Source organism: Rhineura floridana, chromosome 6 (genome assembly GCF_030035675.1).
Source record: "Rhineura floridana isolate rRhiFlo1 chromosome 6, rRhiFlo1.hap2, whole genome shotgun sequence".
In the NCBI taxonomy this organism is placed as follows: domain Eukaryota; kingdom Metazoa; phylum Chordata; class Lepidosauria; order Squamata; family Rhineuridae; genus Rhineura; species Rhineura floridana.
Genome location: NC_084485.1, coordinates 82236414 through 82257224, shown reverse-complemented (window position 1 = coordinate 82257224; position 20811 = coordinate 82236414). Strand labels below are relative to the sequence as shown.

Sequence of the window (20811 nt, the reverse complement as noted above, 5' to 3'; positions counted from 1 at the left end):
GTGTGTTGGTAACTTCCTTGTAGGTTTGGTGGAGTGCGTGGAAATGCACATGTCTTTTGAAATGTATGAATAAATGGTTATTTATTTTTCATGTTGTCAAATATATAGAATTTGGTCAGTGAACAGAATGCCATATCTTGTCTATGATGCTGGTTTGTTCCTTCCGCTTGTCTTGCCAGTTAGTCTGTATGAAGTGAAAGCTGGCAGGCTGCACATCAGTTTCATATAGCGGGTAGAGATGTAGTACATGTGTGGCTAAAGAGACATTTGGGAAAGGGCTGTGTAGCTCTGTGGTGGAGCTGAATGCCCCAGGTTCAGTTTCTGGCATCTCCTGGTAGGGCTGAGAATGTCCCCAATCTGAACTGCTTCCAGTCAGTGTAGACAATCTTGAGCTAGATGGACCAATGGTCTGACTCAGTATAAGGCAGATTCCTATGCTCCTAGATTTGAACACCAACAAAATGGCAATGGGAATTATCCTTAAATGAGCATTGCAAGGATTATAAAAAATATTAATCCAGTGAAAAATATGAATGGAATATGAAAATCGAGAAAGGATTGTTTTCTTTTAAGACAGGGGTAGCCAATGTGATGCCATCCAGATGTTGCTAGACTCCATCATGGCTAATGTCCAGGTATGATAGGAGTTGTAGTCCAACAACTTCTGAAGGGCACCATGTTAGCTATCTCTGTTAAGACATGGGAAGCTGGATTTTTGGGTAATTATTCCACTTAAAGGAGCAAAATGTTTCTTGTACACATGTCTATCACAGAGCATAAGATGATGTTTATTCTAATAATAAAGTATTAGAATAACTGTATTTACAATGTTATTTATTCAGATGATCTTCTCGGATAGAAATCCTTGTTTTTGTACTTCTCTGTTCTACATCTTGATTGTTTGATGGGATTCCTTGGTCAATATCTAGCGTTCAAAATCTGAACATGATTCTATAAGCAACTGCTTGGTGTATGTTGAAAAAAGACCTATTGTAGCTGCTAGCTTACCAGGCTATCTGTTTTTGGGATGAAGGGGGAGGGGTTCAGGACGCTCAGTAAATAGCCAAGCAGTATTAATATGTGATGGCAATTCTCTAAGAAGAAGTGTTGTGATGCCTGATAAGATCATCCCTTCTCTGGCTGTTTGATGTTTCCTATCGGAAATCTTCAAAAGTCCAAGCATACTTTCATAGAAATGAGGAGGGGAACAGAATGAGATTGGGGGGGGGGGTTAACAGTGTTGGATAAGATCACAATTTTCTTCTCTTGTGATTGTGAGGCTTATCAGCATTTAACTGTTGCATCTCTTCCATGTCTCAGAATGCTCATCTCCTTTTTGTCTGTTTCTTTCAGAGGGTCGATGAGTGGATGGCAAAGGAAGGCCTCTTGGATCCCAGCGTCAAGTCAATTTTTGTAACCTGTGGAGACTGGGACTTGAAAGTAATGTGAGTATGGGGTGGAGGATTATGACTTCATGGAATGAGCACTCTTGCCCCTTCTCAAGATCTCCTGTACTAGGATATTCATGTGCCTTCCTTATTTTAGGGATACTTAGGGTATCAACCTGTAACTTAACTTTCTACATGGCACAGTGCTTTTTGGAGTAAAATGTCTTCAGATATTTTACTGATAAATATCTGGTCATGTTTGTATCATTTCTGTCTCTTGTCATGTCACTCTTTCCCTTTTCCTGTGTGCCAGCACTTAGCCATCTCAGAGGCAGCATTATGAGGCCTTCCATATCAGGGAATAAGGGTGGCACCTATCATTTCCGTGGTCAGATAGATAAGATGCCAAGTCCCCATGTAATCCCAGAAGGTGCATAGTTTGATGTATTTCTACTTGTCAGATTTTTCCCTGTCTTAATTACTCAGTATTGTAAAGAAGCAGAATGCAAGATAGCAGCAACAGCATTTTTTCTTGGGCTTGAAACCACATTACTGTCTGTAAGACCCTTTCTTTCAGGAATGGTGACTATCTAGCTTGAAGAGCAAAGAATACTGCATTTCATCCTTGAGAAGGGATGAATGCATTAGGTACATATTTTTTCTGAATAATACTCTTGCTTCCTGAAAACAGGTTAAAAGGGGAGGGAGCTTCCTCTACCTTCATCTTGAGGTTTTTCCGGTAAGAGGCAGACTTCCGGTAAGACGCTTTTGCTTCATCTCCCATAACGAGTAACTCAAAGTTTCTACAAAAGGATTGTTATGAGCAGATAATGCTTAAGATATAAGAAGCAGGGAAGGGAGAGACTGCGGGGTGTACCTTGGCACAACTCCGCATCCCATCCTCCCTAACTTCAGACAGCTGCAAGCTGATACGCTTGTTTACGGTCGCTCAAGCATAGGAGGATCCGCCATTGATCTTACGGGGATCTGCCTGCCATCTCTGTCGTCTGCCAGAGGACTTACAAACTTGTGACCAAAATACATGAAGGCCGTCGAAATAAATGCCCAGCCGAGTACAGCAGCTAAATTAAACTTTAGTGCCGGCCCCCACTGTTTTATTCAGTAAACGGGGCAAGGGGCACGGAGCTAAGATGGTAATGACCAGAAGCAATTACCAGGAGCTGGGTCTAACTGTGGAAGAAACTGCTGCGCTAAATAGTGTCCAGAACAAGATTGCAGAATACTTTTTCCCCATTAATGATCTACCCCCCTTGACGTCACAGAAACCCTTATCTAACTCCACGAATATATGGTCGGAAAATGAATGGACTGTAGCACATCCCCTTTCTGCTAAACTCCATACGTTCTTTCCAGCTGCCAAAAGCCTTGCAGAGGAACTGCAGGATGTAGGTTTAAATTTTTCCCCGGGCGCAATAAACGATGAGCCGCCTTCAGAATTCCTTACCATTGACTCTTATTGCCCTCTCATGGGACAACCAATAACCTCAGCTGAGAGTGAAAAGGAAAAGGATGGATCCCTTTCTCTAGACCCCCCACAAGACTGGCAGCCCCTTCTGCTTGCGGAAATGAAGCTAGTCAAGGCATATATTTCAGAAACAAACAATCTACTTACCATGCTGGTGGAAGTATTAGCGCCCCCAAGAGGTGGAAGAACAGCTACAGAAAATTCTATCTATAGACCTGAACCGCCTTATAGCCGCGCTCTAGACATGGGCAAAAACAGAGGCAGAAAGAGGAAGAAAAAACCCACTTCTGCTTTAAACACCAATCAACCCAAAAAATAAAAAAATATTAAGAACAGCAAGTCCAATAATTCTAATAAGATGAACTTCAAACCTTTGTTCAAACAATTGGATGTTCCAATGAAGAAGGATCCATCAAATGCCCACTGCCAGGACACCCGGAGAAAATATTCGCTGCAGCTAACGGAGCCTCAGTCAGATTCTCAGAGCTTTACCTCGGTTAAGGACAGGGCAGAACTGGAGTCTATTCTGAGGGACCACTCGGAGCAAAGGCCTGAGTCAATTGAAAGACACTTAATAAGGTGGAACCTGACACTGCAATCGGACAAGCTGGTCATCTGGTACAAACATAATGCCAGGGGACGGCACCCCCTATTTCCGAGTATCCCGTTCTTGGACAACTGTCTCCGTCAGGTGACGCATGCCCCATGGCGAACAAACTTCATCAGATCAATGAACAACATTTACAACAACGTGTGGGATTGGCGCCTGATTATTACTTGTCACTCCAGCAAGGAAGTCAACCAAATTCTTAGCGCAAGGGGCGGCCTAAAAGGAATGGGTATACTCGTACAAAGATACTATACTAACGCTGCACCTCCAATGCCGTTAGTTGGATCTCACCTGCGCAGTTTGTCTGGTAGCATGGCCGATTCCGAAGATCCTTCAAGGACCAGCAACTACATGCACACTGCCCAGCAGGCCCCTGTTCCTTTGAAGCCACAATTCTCTCCTGCAGCCATGCCATTATTGATGCCTGCTCTCCTACAGGAACTAGAACCAGAGGAGCTTCAACTCATGGAGCTCTATGTCCAGCTCCCTGCTTCTGAGAGATCGGCGTTAGTCTCCAAGCTGCATCTTCTGATTCAACGACTCAGAACTGTGGACTGTTGTGAGTCACTGATATCCTCACCTGCTCCTTCAAATGATGCTATAGGAGCTTTTTCCATCACCAAACCTGCGGAGGAATCAAGAACCCCTAACAGGCCAAGATTGACCTCACTAGAAGCAACGGTTCCCAGATCTACTAATCCCAGCCGGCGTTCGAACGGAGCAGTTTTTCAGGATGACACGGGAGCCTTAAATAGAATTTCGGCCCTCAATTGACATTCACCCTCTGCCGTTTTGCATCTCCTCTCCTGGAACATAGCTGGCTGGAACAGTAAACAAAGCAACCCTGAGTTGACCTCCTACCTTAACAGCTTTGATGTAATATTTCTCCAAGAGACCTGGGCAACCTGTAAACCCTTTCTGGATGGTTTTTCCTCCAGACTGCCAGCCACGCTTGTAGCAGACAGGAGAGGTAGACCAGAAGGGGGTTTGGCAATTTTGATTTCCACTGAACTGGCCATCCAAGTTAGTGATCTTCAACCCTTGAATTCAACGGCCATGGCAGTGTGCCTAGAATTTAATGCCCTTTTGGTCTTGTGTATTAATGTCTACCTGCCTCCCAATTATATACGTTCCAACACGGCCCTGATTTGGGAGGAGCTTGATAATTATTTGTTAGACTTGGAGGCACAGTATCCTAGAGCATATCTGCTCATCATGGGGGACTTTAATGCGAGGATTGGACCAAATAATAATGCTCTTTTTTCATCCAGGTTATGGGGGTGTGTGAAAACTGTGACCACCTTATCCCTAATTCTAACAGGTACTCGAAGGACTCCAAAATTAATTATGAGGGAATATGCCTTGCTCGCTTGGCTGGTAATCATAACCTGACCATACTAAATGACCTTGAACATCTAGGCGCCACTGCGGAATACACCTATATTTCCTCTCATGGAAGCAGTGTTATCGATTATGCAATGATTGCCCCCCAACTACTTAACTTGATCTCTGCCTTCAAGGTAGGTAATAGACAAAACAGTGACCACCTACCGCTCATCATCGAGTGCGTTTGCCCCAAGAACTCTAGGCTAGCGAATTTCCATAACCCCACCTTTAGCGGCAAGTATTTTAAGGGCAGAAGGACAGAAGATGGTCGACACAGCTGGCCCTTAGGTCTGAAAATTTCCTATTTTCCCCTCCGGCCATCGCCATTTGGGAAAATTTAAGGAAAGCTAATAACCCCCAGTCAGCTCTAGACGAATATTCATCTTTAATTTCCAATTTGAACACCGCCCTTTTTTCTATTTATTTATTTATTTTAAAAAATTATGTCCCGCTCTATTTTCAAAGAACTCAGAGCGTCAAACAACACAATCAAATACAAAAGTTAAAATTAGCAGAGTAAAAGTATTAAACTAAACATAGTCAACAAGGACATATCAAAAATTAAAAACATCTTATACATCACTTAAATTAAACGCTTGACGAAATAAAAACGTCTTAACCTGGCGTCGAAATGTTAGAAGGGAGGAAGATAGCCGCACCTCAACTGGTAGAGAATTCCAGAGTCTGGGGGCAATCACAGAAAAAGCCTTGGTTCTAGTTCCCACTAGTTGAACTTTGGAAAATGAAGGAATCACAAGAAGAGGGTCACTAGAGGACCTCAAGGGTCGAGAAGATTCATAGAAGGAAATGCGATCAGATAGATAGAGAGGGCCCAAGCCGTGTAAGGCTTTGAAGGTTAAAACCAATACCTTAAATTGGGCTCGGAAGCAGATCGGTAGCCAGTGTAGTTGTTGTAATAGGGGAGTTGTGTAGGCCTGTAGGCCAGCTCCTGTTAACATTCTAGCTGCCGCTCTTTGGACCAATTTAAGCTTCCGGGTCGTTTTTAAAGGTAGCCCTACATAGAGCGCGTTGCAGTAGTCTAACCGGGATGTGACTAAGGTATGTGTTACCTTCGTCAAGTCGGATAGACAGCTTGCCCCCCAAAAAACCTTTAGCTGTAATGCGAAATGGTTTGATGGGGAATGCTTGGCCTTAAAATTACAGCTGAGGAACGTATACACACATTACCGTCAGCAAAATCTCTCCCAAGTTCCCTCTGAATATTATGTCATCAGAAGGGAATATAAATCCCTGCTGACTATTAAGAAAAGGCTATCTGTACAGCAAGACTGGGAGACCTTAATTCGGGTATCGAGATCTAAAGATTCCAAAAGCTTTTGGGCCATCATCTCTAATGCTCCCCGCACCAAATTTGTAGCACCCTGTAATATCTCCCCCCCCAGACTTGGGAATGATACTTCACTGACATGTACGCGGAAGTCCGACACGCAGATCAAAGTCCCTTTGTCCCCCCTGATCCATTGGCTCTCCCGCCATGGCCCCCTGTTTCCCAGGGAGAAGTAAAAGCTCTGATTGCCGCTCTGAAGGCGGACAAGGCGCCCGGCCCTGACAATATCCCGTCAGAAATGCTGATAAAATTTCCAGACTGGTGGGTGCCTATTTTAGCCAATCTATTTACTAAAATCAACAATACCGGCCTTGTTCCGGAATCTTGGAGCGAAGCAATAGTCGTGCCTATATTCAAGAAGGGAGATAGAGAGGACCCCTCTAATTACAGGCCAATTAGCTTATTATCGATCATTGGCAAATTATACACTGCATACTTGAAAGTAAAGCTTGATGCCTGGATGGAGGAATATGACATATTAGGCAAAGAGCAGGTCTGGTTCAGGAAAGGCTGCTCGGTTCTCGATCACTGCCTTGTTTTGAGTCACCTGGCAGAAAAATACAGTAAGCTTAGAGGCAATGGCCTATATGTGGCCTTTGTGGATCTCAAAGCCGCTTTTGATTCAATTCCACGGAACAATCTATGGAGCAAGTTAGCAAACACTAACATCGACAAAAGGTTACTAACCCTGATCTACAACTTATATCAGCACACCTCTCTACGTGTACGCTGCGGTCGAGAGGAAGGCTTAACCGACCCCATCCTCTCTAACAAGGGGGTGAGACAGGGGTGCATACTAGCTCCCCTGCTTTTCAACCTCTATCTAAATGACCTGAGATCATTTTGTCTTTCTCAGGAATTTCATTCCCCCAAAATCGCAGATGTAAGATGTCCTTTACTTTTGCACGCAGATGATGCGGCTTTGCTCTCTCTTTCCAAAGTGGGTCTCAAGCGAATGCTCCGAGCCTTTATGCTTTATTGTAGTGACAATCGACTGATCATTAACTACTCTAAAACCAAAATCTTGGTATTTTCTAAACGCAAAATAACCTTTCCCTGGTCAATCAATGGTCACCAAATTGAACAGGTCTCCCACTTTAGGTACTTAGGAATCATATTCCACTCCACGATGAAATGGACAACCCATACTAGAGTGGCGATCAAGAATGCCCGTAATACAGTAAAGGGGGTATTACGCTTCTTTTTCACCAAAGGGGGGCAGTATGTGCCAGCAGCTATACAGGTTTTCAAAGCCAAAATTATCCCCCAAATTCTTTACGGGGCCCCTATATGGATACATTCATTTAACTCCACAGTGGAAGCAGTCCTTTCCCTTTTCCTACGCAGGGTGCTTGGCGTACCGAGATGCGTCGCTTCTGCAGCTCTTAGGTTAGAGTGCGGTTGTGCATCCCTGGAATGCACGACATGGCTGATGGCCATAAATTTTTGGGCCGACCGTGCCTATAATCCGCAGCCAGGCTTTACATCTGCCCTTTGGAATGACGATTTTACATCCAACTGGAGCAAAAAACTCTTGGCGAAATGTTTGCAATTAGGTTTCTCTGGGGAATTCTTAGCATCCCAACCACGTACCTTGGCAAAAGCCCACATTCGGTCTCGGCTTAGAGACTTCGATTTGCAATCTTCATTTGATAGAGCCTCTAAAGTATGCTCTCCCCTCTTTTTGAAGCTAAAAATGGATCCCGGAAACCTTGCCCCTTATTTAGATTTCTTTACAGTACCCAAATTCAGATTAGCCTTTACCAAGGCCAGATTCAATTCCCTACACTCCGCATTGCTGAGCAGGAGGTTCTCTGGCCTTCCCGCCGAGCAACGCCTCTGTCCCTGTGGTATGGGTTCCATTGAAACCCTTCAGCACTCATTTTTAAATTGCCCCCTATACCTACTGTTAAGGGAAAAATTCCTTTCCCCTCTTCTGGCAAGGTACCCATATAAGCCTCCAGAATCCATAATATCTCACCTGCTGGCTGGTTCTGATAGGGAAATCTCCCTTCAAGTAGCTAAGTTTATCCATGCCTCCCAACAAATACGGATATCCTTGCCCTCTTGAGTGTAAACTCTTGTTTTGATGCAATTTTACTTTGTACTCTGTTTTAATGCTTTACCGTGTTCTCATTTTATTTCCTTTTTATGCTGCGCCTTGTATATACTGTGGGTCTTTGACCGCAATAAACTTGAACTTGAATACCTTCATCTTGAAAGACACCAGTTTCTGTACATTAAAATTCAAGCAATATCCCTGGGGTCACACATATTTTAATCTGTATGTTTTGGGGCTTAATTAGCTAAGGGCTCTTCTCCTTTCCTAGGCATCTTTTATAGGAAAATGAGCTAGAACAGGGGTTCCCAAATCTTTTTCCCCACGGATCACTTGAAAATTGCTGAGGATCTTGGTGGACTACTTAATGTTTTTTCTGCTTGTTGTAGCAATTGTAATGCACTGTGCTAGAAGTGTATGATTCTTTATCGTATTTTTATTGCTTCTTTCATTCTTTCATTGTATTTTATTGTATTACAATTTGCATTCCATCGAATTCGAATAGTAATACAATAAAATACAATATAAGAACTCAAAGAAGCAATAAAAATACGTAAAAATCAGTGTGGATATTTAATGCAGACATGCTGTGAACAACCTGAATGAAGCTCCTGGACCACTGGTTTGGGAACCCCTGAGTTAGAACACTTCACTTCAGTTAACGGCAATACAACTTCATACACGAGGACCTGATGATGCCCCATGTCTTTGGAACTCTCTGACTTGGTCTGCCTTAATTTTGGATTATGGAACTACATAAAATGCCTGGGGAATAAGAAGAGCCCTGCTGGATCAGACCATAAGCCTCTCTAGTTGAGCATCCTGTTTTCCACAGCAGCCAGCCAGAAGCGTATGGAACCCTGAAAGAAGGAAATGAGGGCAAGGACCCTGTCCTGCTGCTTTCCCCCATCAACTGGTGTTCAGAGTCATAGTCTTCCTCTAGTTCTGGAGGCAGTGTATACCATCATGGCTTATAGTCATTGATAGCTTGATTCTCCATGAACTTGTCATCTTTTAAAGCCATTTGTCATAGTTATCCATTTTGTAATAGCAAACTCCATACTTTAACAATATGGTGGGCGAAAATGTACTTACTATTGCCCTCCCATCATTCAACTTAATTGGATGACACAAGGTTCTAGTGTTATGAGAAAGGAAGAAAAAAAATCTGTTTATCTACTTTCTCTACAAGAAGGATTTGAGACTAAGTGGCCAGCAGGAGACACCATACAGCCATTTTGAATTTGTTAATTAACCACAATGGGCTATTATGTGCCTTAATTGACTGCATGTACATAAAAGCCACTTCTCCATGGTTAGCAGTAGCATTTGGAAAAACAGAAAGCTCTGGAGTTCATGTGACCTAATATTTGTCTCTCTAGCAGAGTGCTCCTGGTTATATTACATGAAAAAGATTGTAGGCTTAACATGTACAGTGCTAACCTGACATCCACAGCTTGTTAGTCATGCTGGTTGGCTTTCAGTCACACGCGAATTTCTACAAATCACAAGAGGCTGCTGGAGAGAATCCGTGTTTACTCTGTCAGCATTGAGGAGGATCCTTGAGACTTACCTGCTTAGATTGATTAGTGCTAACCTGAAAAATGGGGACTAAACTGACAGCATAAGGCCCGATATGGAAGGAAATGGTGTTGCTCTTTTCAGACAAAATAATTGCTTTTTAAAAAATATTTGTGTTAGTAGAAATATCTGTATCTTAAAAGACAATTTTATTTTCAACTTTGGTATGGGAAAATTTAGAAATTCTTTGGGGATAATAATGTATATTTAGGCCACATTTTTCTCCCCATGACTTTCTTTACAGCTGTTTGATGTTTTCTTCCTTAGCATCTGGCCCTAAATGTGCAACACAGAATTGCCTTGATAGGCAAGTCAAGCTTCTAGAGTAGCCTTCCCCAACCTGATGTTCTCCAGATGATTTGGATTACAATTTCCATTAGTCCTAGCCATCTCTGCTGGTTGGGGCTGATAAGAGTTGTATTCCAAAACATCTGAAGGCACCAGGTTGGGGAAGGTTGCTCTAGAAGGTGAACTTCTCACAAGTGATCAATCAAAGTCCTTGCAAAAGGCCCAGTGATCCCTAGGTTGGATCTGTGTAGACTGTGGGATTGGGTAGGGAATCAGAATGGTATCAGTGCTGGATTCTCCTGCTCTATATGAAGGATGTTTTTATGCTAAATTCTTATACTTTGCTTTGGGTATCTCCAGATACTTGGCCATCTTTCTTCATCACTCTAGTCTTCATTGTAAAAGTCTCAAATTATGCTCATACACCCCTCAAAGCTGTCAGAGTAACTCCATCATTTGGAGTTGTATGTTCTGGTTGTCAAATTGTAAAATTCCCTTGTAGCAAATCCTATGTAGTTCCTTGAATTCTGCCCAGGATGAAGGGTAATGGTGCTGCTCAGCTGGAGTAGCTTGTCCAGTTTTGGTCATCCTATTTTAAGGAGGATACAAACAGATTGGAATGGATTTGAAGAGCATCAAAGATGGTAAAGAGCTTGAAATGCAACCCAAAAGCTGAGTGAACTAGCTTTATTGAAATTTATTGGGTCCATTTGCTATTTGCAAATAGAATGTGGGAAAGGCTGTCATAGAACAAAGAGACCAGGATAATTAAATACCGAACAAGAAGCAATAGTTCATGTGCTAGCAGAGCTATTTTAGGTTAGATACTAGAAGAAAAATCTTCATTCTAAAGGAACAGAGCCAGCTGGTTAGAGGAGGTGTGAAATCCTTCTATGGAAGCCTTAAATCTTATATTCAGGAAATCCTGCAAAGCACTAGGCTGAACAAAAATATCCTTACACCTCTGTGGTCCTCTGAGGGAAAAAGGCATAATGGGAATTCCCTGCCCCCCTACAAGGAGAATTTGAGGCCTGATGGCCAGCAGGAGACACCACAGATCATTTTTGAGTTTATTGACATCATTCTTTGTGTATCGTCTGCATGCATTTTTATCTAGGTGGGAGAGAAGACTCTATTGCACTATCACAAGATGTTAATGGCTCATCTCCCCTTCCATTTTTCTTCTTTTTAAATTTTATTTTACATAATGGCTTCAGAGGCTGATCCTTGGACATTTCTGGTGCCAAGTGTGAAATAAGTGATTTTGTGAAGTAAGGGCTTCAGCAGCTACCGGTTAATGAAGAGCCTGTCACTTTATCCCAGTGGAGATTGGCTGCAGCAGCCTTAGTGGCATCACATCTGATTAGCAGCGGTGTCAGAGAACATGGCTTGGGCTTGAGTGAGAGAGCGCTTGCTGCCAGCCCTGACTCATCTCATTTCCCCATTTACTTTTATCCATCACTACGAATACTGAGGCTCCCCCCTGAACTAATTAAGTTTGCATGTGTTTAGACACATTGCCAAATAAGATTTAGCAAAGCAGAACTGAGCTACATCTCTTTTCAAATGGGATTGGTACAGAGCTGATATGCTGCCTCAAGGACCAAAAGAGGCACAGTAGCTTGGTTGTACAACATACCTAGGATGTGTTCCTCAGTGTAGTTTGATCATATTCAAAGAGTACACTGTAGGGGAGCTAACTAATAAGCTATTATTGTGCAAAGGACAAACAGCTGTTTTGTTTATGATAGACAAGTATGTGAGTTTTCAGAAATCATATTGGTTCAAATCCAAATTTTAAAAAAGACAAAGGCAGACTAGTATCAAATAAGTTGCAGAAATACTGGGGTGGGTTAATAGGTATTAAACCCTTTATTCCAGACGAATGACAGGGACACCAAGGCTGCAATCCAATACATGTCTACTCAGAAGTAAGCTTCATTTGGGTTCAGTGGGACTTACTTCCAGGTAAGTGTGTATTGGATTGCAGCCTAAGTGATATACTTCTGAAAATACAAGTTCTGCACAAGGGAAATCTCTATTCTGTGGTTCTCTGTAATCAGCATTTAGGACAAGTAGCAAAAATGCCTTTTCAACAATTCCATTTCATTCTTGGAATAAGAATTGTTGATTCTTTCTCAACATTTTACATCCTCTTTACGTTTTAGAATTCTAAGCTGTTATATTCTATGGTTGCAGTGGAGGTGTTAACCTCTGGGCTGCCGTATATTGCTGAACTACAATTCCCATAGGCCCCAGACAGCATAGCCAGTGGTCAGGGATAATGGGAACTGTAGTTCACCAACATCTGAAGGACCACAGCCTAGCCACCCCTGCTTTCATTAAAAAAGAATATGACATCTCAGGATAAGCACATATTGCAAGAAAGGGCCTGATGAGCTGCTACCATTCTGCTCCCAGTGGTGATTCCTCCCTCCTCTAACTGCCACCACAGGGACTTCTGAGGGACCGTCTTGCCCTTAGGAAACTGGAAAAGCAGTCATTATAACTTGTTCTTAAACAGTTGTCTTTCCTTTTAATTGTATATATTTTTTAAAAAGATACTAATTTAAAGATACTTCTTTAAAGGGTGGCTAAAGAATGAGATTGAGAAGGAAGGACTGGGGTAAGAGATGAACTCTGCAAGAACACAAAAAGTGACCCTATGTTTGGTCCTAACCTGTTGTAGGATTCTGGGGTTGATGAAGGGAGGGTGGTTAGGATATGGCTATTTAGTAACCTTCCTGATGGGGTCTCACAGATTTTAAATAAACCCTTAGAATTAGTAACTATTTCTTGAAGCAGCAGGTGACTATTAACTGTCACACTTTAGTAAGTGCACCTGAGAAAAAACGAGTGTGAGTAAGAAGTTAAAAGTCTGGGAGAGTATTGTGTTCCATGCTGTGGTTTGGAGGTGCTGAAGTGAGCACATAGGTACAGAATATGTGGATCTAGTGTTTTTGTGGTCTATGGTGGGGAAGGTGGATGTCTTACTGCTGTGGAAGGAATTGTCCTCCTGTGTATATATAGTAATTTTGTACATTGATATTATAATTATTTATTGATATTTTTAGATTGCCCAATAACAGAATTCTCAGGGCATCTTCTAATTAGGAATGACAAATTTAAAATTCAATTAACAATAAAACAGGTAATGAAAGTATAATGTAATATAAAAACCAAATTATCAGAGAGTAAAATAATTTCAAAACAGATTTAAAAGGTTTGGGAAAATAAAAAGGATTCTGCCTGGTGCTGAAATAACAAAGTAGGCAGCAGGTGAGTCTCTTTAGGAAGGGCATTCCAATAGCCAGGGTGCCACCACCGAAAGCCCCTTTCTCCAGTACCCCTGTATTGCACATCTCCTGCTGGGGGCATTGAGAGGAGGGCCTCTGAAGAAAATCTCAAGATTCAGGGAGATAGGTGTGGGGAGTGAGGGAAGGAGATCCTAGTTAGTAGTTTTGCAGTTATATTCTGAATTAATTGAAGTTTTCAAACCATTTTCAAAGGCAACCCTATTTATTTATTTATTTATATATTAGATTTGTTAGACGCCCATCTGGCAGAGGTTAATCTGCCACTCTGGGCGACTTACAACCGAACACAAGTACATTTCATATAAACATAATCAAAATCCTAAAAATTAAAAATTAAAAGCTTAAACATTTAAACCCCCCAAGAGCTTTAATCTGCCAGCCTAATCCCCTTCCCACGCCTGGGTAAAGAGCCAGGTCTTCACGGTCCGCCGAAAGCATAGCAGGGAGGGGGCCTGACAGAGGTCAGTTGGCAACAAATTCCAAAGCGTAGGAGCCACGATAGAAAAGGCTCTAGACCTTGTCCTCACCAACCTCGCCTCTTTTACTAGGTATAAGAAGTGAGCCATTCAAGGACAATCTTGTAAGCCGGCGCCCCTGGTGCGAATGAAGGCGACTCTTTAAATAGAGTGGGCCGGCCTCATGAAGAGCCTTATAAATTAAAACCAGGATCTTAATTTGGCCCGCGCAACCACAGGTAGCCAGTACAATTCCTTAAGGACTGGGGTGAAATGGTCACGGTGGTGACTGCCCTTAATCAGGCGAGCCGCCGCATTCTGCACTAGCTGCAGCTTACGAACTGTAGTCCAGGGAAGACCAACATATAAGGCATTACAATAATCCAGCCGGGATAAGACCATAACATGTACTACTTTAGGAAGCAAGTGGCTCGGGAGGTAAGGGCGTATCCTTCGGACGAGATGTAGTTGATAAAGCACCGCCTGACTGACGGTCGCTACCTGCACCTCCATAGATAGCTGGGAGTCAAGAATGACCCCCAAGCTCTGGACTTGATCTCTTAGGGGCAATAATACCCCGTTGAGCATCAAATCAGTAATCCCCAATTTCTCTTTATCACCCACCAACAGAACCTCAGTTTTATCAGGATTCAGTCTGAGCTTACTCCTGCTCATCCAATCCCTCACCAACTCCAGACACTTAGACAACATTTCTATCGCCGCTGGTGGGGAAGATTTAAATGAGAGGAAGATCTGGGTATCGTCTGCGTATTGGTGGAATTGCAGCCCGAATATCCTAATGACATTTCCCAGCGGCCTGATATAAACATTGAATAACATCGGGGAGAGGATAGAGGCCTGTGGCACCCCACACGTGAGAGGCCAGGGCTCCGAAACCTCATCCCTCAGTACCATTCTCTGGTATTTCCCAGAGAGGAAGGAGCGGAACCACCGTAGAACGGTGCCTCCAATCCCTAACCTCTCTAGGAGATCCAGCAAGATACCGTGGTCGACAGTGTCAAAGGTCGCAGAGAGATCAAGGAGAACAAGGAGGGTATATTCCCCTCTATCCAGTGCTCTTCTCATATCGTCCACCAGGGCTACTAACGCTGTTTCTGTCCCATGTCTGGGTCTAAACCCTGATTGAAATGGGTCAAGGTAGTTCACTTCCTCTAAGTACATTTGGAGTTGGTTCGCCACTACCCGCTTGACCAATTTACCCAGGAATGGCAGATTTGAGACTGGGTGGAAGTTGTTTAAATCCAAGGGGTCTAAGGAGGCCTTTTTCAAAGTTGGAATTATTACCGCCTCCTTGAAGGCAGATGGCAGATGATCTTCATCAAGGGACGCATTAACCACTGCCCTGATCCCCTTGCCCTATGTCCAATACATTGCAGTAGTCCACACACAAAATTACCAGCTCATGGTTAACTGAAGGAAGGCTATTCCTACCCCAATAGGGTTATAGCTGGCATGCTGTCACATTATTTTGTTTGTCTCCCACAAGAGGCAGTGATGTCTATCAACTTGGATGGCTTGAAAAGAAGATTTAACAAATTTGTGGAGGATAAGGCTATCAATAGCTACTAGCCGTGATTGCTATGCTCTGCCTCCACGATTGGAGGCGGTGTACTTCCAAATACTAGTTGATGGAAACCTCAGCAAGGAAGAGTGCTCTTGTGCTTAGGAAGCTTGCAGGCTTCCCATAGGCATCTGGTGTGCCTCTGTGAGAACAGGATGCTAGACTAGGTGGGCCACTGGCTCTTCTTATGTTCTTCACTTCAGGGTTCCAGTGTTCTTCATTAGTTGTTGGCGGTAGCTAGGCATAAGTGAATATCCAGCAGTGCAGGGCTTAGGTCAGGACAGTATCATAGGCCCATTTGAGTTGGGATATATGGTGAGGTATTGTCCAGAAGGCTCATTGTAATCCTGGGGTCAGAAACCATGTGCCAATTCTGTATCCAACCTATGCATGGATGGGCTGCCTGGTTTCCAGCCCCCACTGATCAGCATGGTTCAGAATGGCAAAGGGGAGACAGCTGTTCTCATCCTGCTTACTATCCTCCTTTCCTTGTTAAGATGCAATTATTTAATGAGGAAAATGCTCCGGAGTGGGAACATTGCCTTTCTGAACGCTTGTCCTGACAAAGGCATTTCACATCAACATAGTTTTATGTCAACTTTGGCAAATATAGTCACTCATTCTAAAACCTCCCCCCACTCCACTAAGAAAAAGATAGAAGTCCATGCACTGAAGAGGAAATGAATCACACTCCACTGCCTGAATCCATCATGACAGAAGTGGATCTAATGAGAGAAGGCCATTCATTCTGGGTGTTACAGTTTCCTCCATTGACACAGAAATGCTGTTAATTAAAGAGAAGCTACCTGAAGCTAGAGATAAGAAGCACCAGACCTGCCAGACTGAAATGCATGAGTGGGGATTCAGCTTTGTTAAGCTTCCGGGACCTTAGGCCTGAGAACAAGTGCTGTGAGAAGAGGCTTCCAGGAGCTACTTGGGAATGTAAAACAGTGAGGTAAAGCTTAGACTTAGTGTAAGTAGCTCATTCTTGGAAAGCAGTGTAGTGCATAATTTATAGCAAAGTGTAATGCACACTAATTGTTTTGAGCAGTGAATAGTGTGTTCCATGTTACAAGGCACTGGGGCATGTTTGCTTGGAGGGCCAAAAGAGGGAGTTGCTTAGGGCTCATTCACACCAGGATTGCCTCTGAGCAAGCTTCCTTATTGTACTTTGTATCTCTGAGCCCATGCATACCTAACTGCAAAATCCACGTTTTCCATATTCGGTTGGTGGCCTCGAGATCCATACATGTCCTGTTTGTTGTTGGATTATTGTGAAAACCCGATTATCAAGCGTCCATACGTGTGGGCTCTTTTAGTTTTGCTTTAGCATTGGCCGCTCCCCTGAATCCACCCCTTCTCAGTGATTATTCTATAACATTAGCTTTTCTTGCGCTTTTTCAGAAGCATGCAGAAATGTATGTGTGTGTGTGATATATATGTATATGTATATGTACATGTATATGTATATGTATATATGTATATGTATATATATATATGTGTATATGTATATATATATATATATATATATATATATATATTATATATATATAATTCCCATGCATGGGCAAGTTTGTGGATGTGCAAAAGGGCAACATTAATGCCCCCCCAAGTGCAAGCAAAATAAATGTCTGGGTTGTTACACATAACATAGTGCATACTAAGGATGGGAGCAGCTGGCTACTCCTGATTCCATTGAATTTGTTGAACTGAGGCAATGCCCTTTCCGTGTTCTATTGTTTGCCACTACCTGCTGTTGTTACCATTTGGAAAGGGCTTACCTTCTGCCCAGTGCACCCACCAAATCTCCTCTTCATGCCTCCTCCTCCCAAATTGTATTAGATTCTCCGCCGCCCACCACAGGAGAAAGCAAGTGATCCTATCTCATTCAGTTTAAAGTTAGCAAAGAGAGGACCCAGGTTAGTCAGTTTCAGGCTTGGAGGAAAAGAACACAACTTACAGTGCGTGTGCTCGCACACACACAGAGATCTGGCTGCCTGGAGGAAGAGAAGCTGATCTCCCCTTCCTCTCATCCTGATTTTTGGCTCTTTGGTATGTTTGGCTCCCCTTTCATCCCCATCAGCTGTTGGGCAGGAAATGAGAGGCTTTGACTGCTGCAAGATCAATGCCATGTTAAAATACTAGAGCTTGCTCCTCTCTCCCCCTTTCCTCCTATCAGCCCAAGGAAGCTCAGTTAAAAACCTCCTTTAAACTCCGTGTTTTCAATTAATTGTTTGTGTAACATTGCAAAATAGCTTTTAAGTGGAAATATTATTAAAGATTTGATTTTACGTTTGATTGCAAAATAGTAGATTTTTTTTTAATGCAATAAATTACCGAAGCCAGAAGGAGGAAGTACCCCAGTTCGGTACCAGAAGCAGGAATGAACTGTAAGAAAGAAGGAGGAGACGTGGACAGAGGGTGGGGGGAAGGAGAAGAGGCCTGGCATACGACAGAGCCCATGGACCGCCTATTGCAGGGAAGTCCGCGGCATTGCATCCAAGCCCACAAACATTAATGTGATTGATTATTGGTTTAGAAAAGCTTATCAGTTTTTCGGGTTTATTTCTAATGCGGATTTGTTAACATAAAAATATGTACTAGCTTGTAACATCATATGAACGACGGTGAACTAATGAGGACACAAAGCAATTACATTCCAGAGTATACAATCGTATGGACAGGCCTTCTGTGGCAAGTTTCTCCTGGATTCAACAGTATGGTGGGAGGGTGTAGTACTCTCCACACACACACCCAAACACCTGGTGAGTCATTCTTTTCTGGTTGCTATATCTTTATCTTGATGTGTTGTGCTGTTTCCTGGATAATTCAGCCTGTCTAGCTTCATCATTACAATCCAGGAGAACCAGTAGTAGAGCACAGATATCCCAATCTTGTCTTGCTTTGTGAGCTGACATTAGGTTTAATTTGCATCTTCTTAATTAATTGCCTGACCTCATCCTGTTCACTCTCCTGTTGGACATGACCTACATATCGTATAAAATAAAGAGCATCCATGAGAAGATCTGCACATGCAAAGAACCGGGTGTCGTGCTACACCCCACTTATGTCATAAAGGAACTTCACTTTTGTGTCAATTTGGAGCAAGCACCCAGGACAGTATGATGACTGCCAAGCTGAGTCAGACCAGTGATCCATCTACTGTCTGACAGAAGATGTCCTGATAGCCACTTTTTTATCTGGCTTGTAAAGAGGACTAGGTAAATGTGTGCAGGATAGATCTATAACACCTACTGGTGGTCATAGCTAAATGGAACCTCCCATTTCAGAGGTAGTGTGCTTCTGAATACTTGTTAGGGCAGCCTTTCCAAACCGGTGTGCCTCCAGATGTTGGGCCACAACTCCCATCAGCCATTGGCAATGCTGGCTGAGGCTGATGGGAGTTGTGGTCCAACAACATTTGGAGGCACACCGGTTGGGAAAGGGTGTGTTAGAGGGAGGGTTATTGTCATCTTGCCCAGCTGGTGGACTTTCACAAAGCATCTGAATAGGAAACAGTATGATGGGATGGATGGATCTTTGGTTGGACCAAGAGGGCTCTTACGTACAGTTTGAGAGAGGTTGATAAGCAGGGCAAGTGCATCTGCAAAAGGTAAACTTCTAAGATATGAAAATGGTTCTCTGATTATTTTCATGCCAGGCAAGACCTGACTAATTCGTTTATTTCCAGGAAACTACTTTGCTTAGAAGTTTTTATTTTGATAAGTAAGTGGTAAAAAGCAAGTGCTTGCTTTCTAATATGGTGATAAAGCATACTGGAATGGCTTGAAATGTTTATAGTGGTGCATTTCTTGGGATGCACATTAGTGAATCCTTAATGGTGAATTATACCATTGCTTAATTTGATTTTACTGTCCTTAATTTTCCCTTGTCCAAGTTATTCAAGAAGAGTTGGCTGTGCCACACTCAGAATAGAAACTTAAGCTGGTAGTGAATGCCTTCTTAAAAACCTATTATTTTATCCCAAATCTCACATTCTTCAAGACAAAAGGAAACTTTTGTAGTTGTGTAACCCAAGCACCTCCTATCTGAGTCTGGTGTTTTCTAATTTGGTGGTTCTGCATCTTTACCTTTTTCTGCTGCTTTCTGTTTCTTGCCTTGTTTAAGAATGGAGGGTTGTATGTGAAATCCAGCAGGTGTCGTCTGTCTTCCTCCATCTCCCTGTGGTTTTTCAGAATTGGTTTTGGGTGAGATGCTTGTAACTAAGCCATTCACGTAGGGATTACCTTGCTATGGACAGCAAACTTCAGCTTGTCTAATCTTCTATACACAAAGGGTAAGAGCTTCATCCCTGTATCTGAAGGGGTTGGTGGTGTGTTAGCTGAAAGCATAATGCGCTTTGACACAGTCTTAAGTTGAGAGAGCACAGTGGTATCTCTCTGGAAATTAAGACCATGGGACTGGAGCCAGACAGCTGTATGGCAAGGGATACTGAAATTCTAAGGAGGGGAGAAATGCACATTAAAAAAACAGATATCTAGGGCTGGATGTTTGACATAACTCATCAAAATAATCGGGTGTGGGGTGTGTAGCAGCATTCATCAGTAGTTAAGGCTGAGGAAAAGTATGCAAACACTAGCAGTGATTACACCACAAGGTAGTATAGCCTTACAAATGTCTATAAGAGTTACTAATCCATAAACATACCTTGTAAGTCACTTTGAGTATGTGTTTTTCTTAGAAAAGTGATAAATAAAATACCAGCTCACTTACCCACATAAATTCTATTAGCCATATATAGCACATCAGCAGCATGAAAGGAGAATTAAAACCCAACTCTCTTCCAATTTACTAAATTCTCCCTGCATGATTGTCTGGAGGAGAGTTCCCCACAGGAAATGAAGGGTGAGTGGCTGTTTATAAACTTGAGGTAGCATCAATTGAGTTCATTTGCTTCATGGATAAATTTATGTCCCCACACTGCAAGAGACATCAGACAGGTTTTCATGGGTTGTACCTTTCAGGAGGCTTATTATTTTGAAGTTTATTGAGCTGTTTTAATATTCCACATGAAGCCTAAGAAAATCAAGAAATAGAAAAGGCAGCTGATTAAAGATTTTACATGGATTCATCAGCTTTGTAACTGATTATTAATCAATTACATCTATATTTGCATATTACAAAATATCCATATAGGTGTTCTTTTGAGGATATTGAGTGACTTCCTTGCTAATGGGGAGATGAGGTTAGTTAGCAGAGCATTGGGCTGTATGACGTTTTGAGCATGGCTTGAATTGCACATCTGCTGAAGCTGTTTGGACCATGATAGAGAAAAGTACTTATACTTTGG

The 20811-nt window shown here is 42.6% G+C and overlaps 1 protein-coding gene across 3 annotated transcripts in view; it reads left to right on the top strand.

Moving 5' to 3' along the window:
* Nucleotides 1–20811, top strand: part of ERI3 (ERI1 exoribonuclease family member 3) — a 299483-nt gene that overhangs the window by 92334 nt on the left and 186338 nt on the right. For all 3 annotated transcript variants that reach the window (XM_061632739.1, XM_061632737.1, XM_061632738.1), the window contains exon 5: nt 1354–1445. In XM_061632739.1, coding sequence (XP_061488723.1) covers nt 1354–1445 — 92 coding nt within the window. The remainder of the gene's footprint in view (nt 1–1353; nt 1446–20811) is intronic.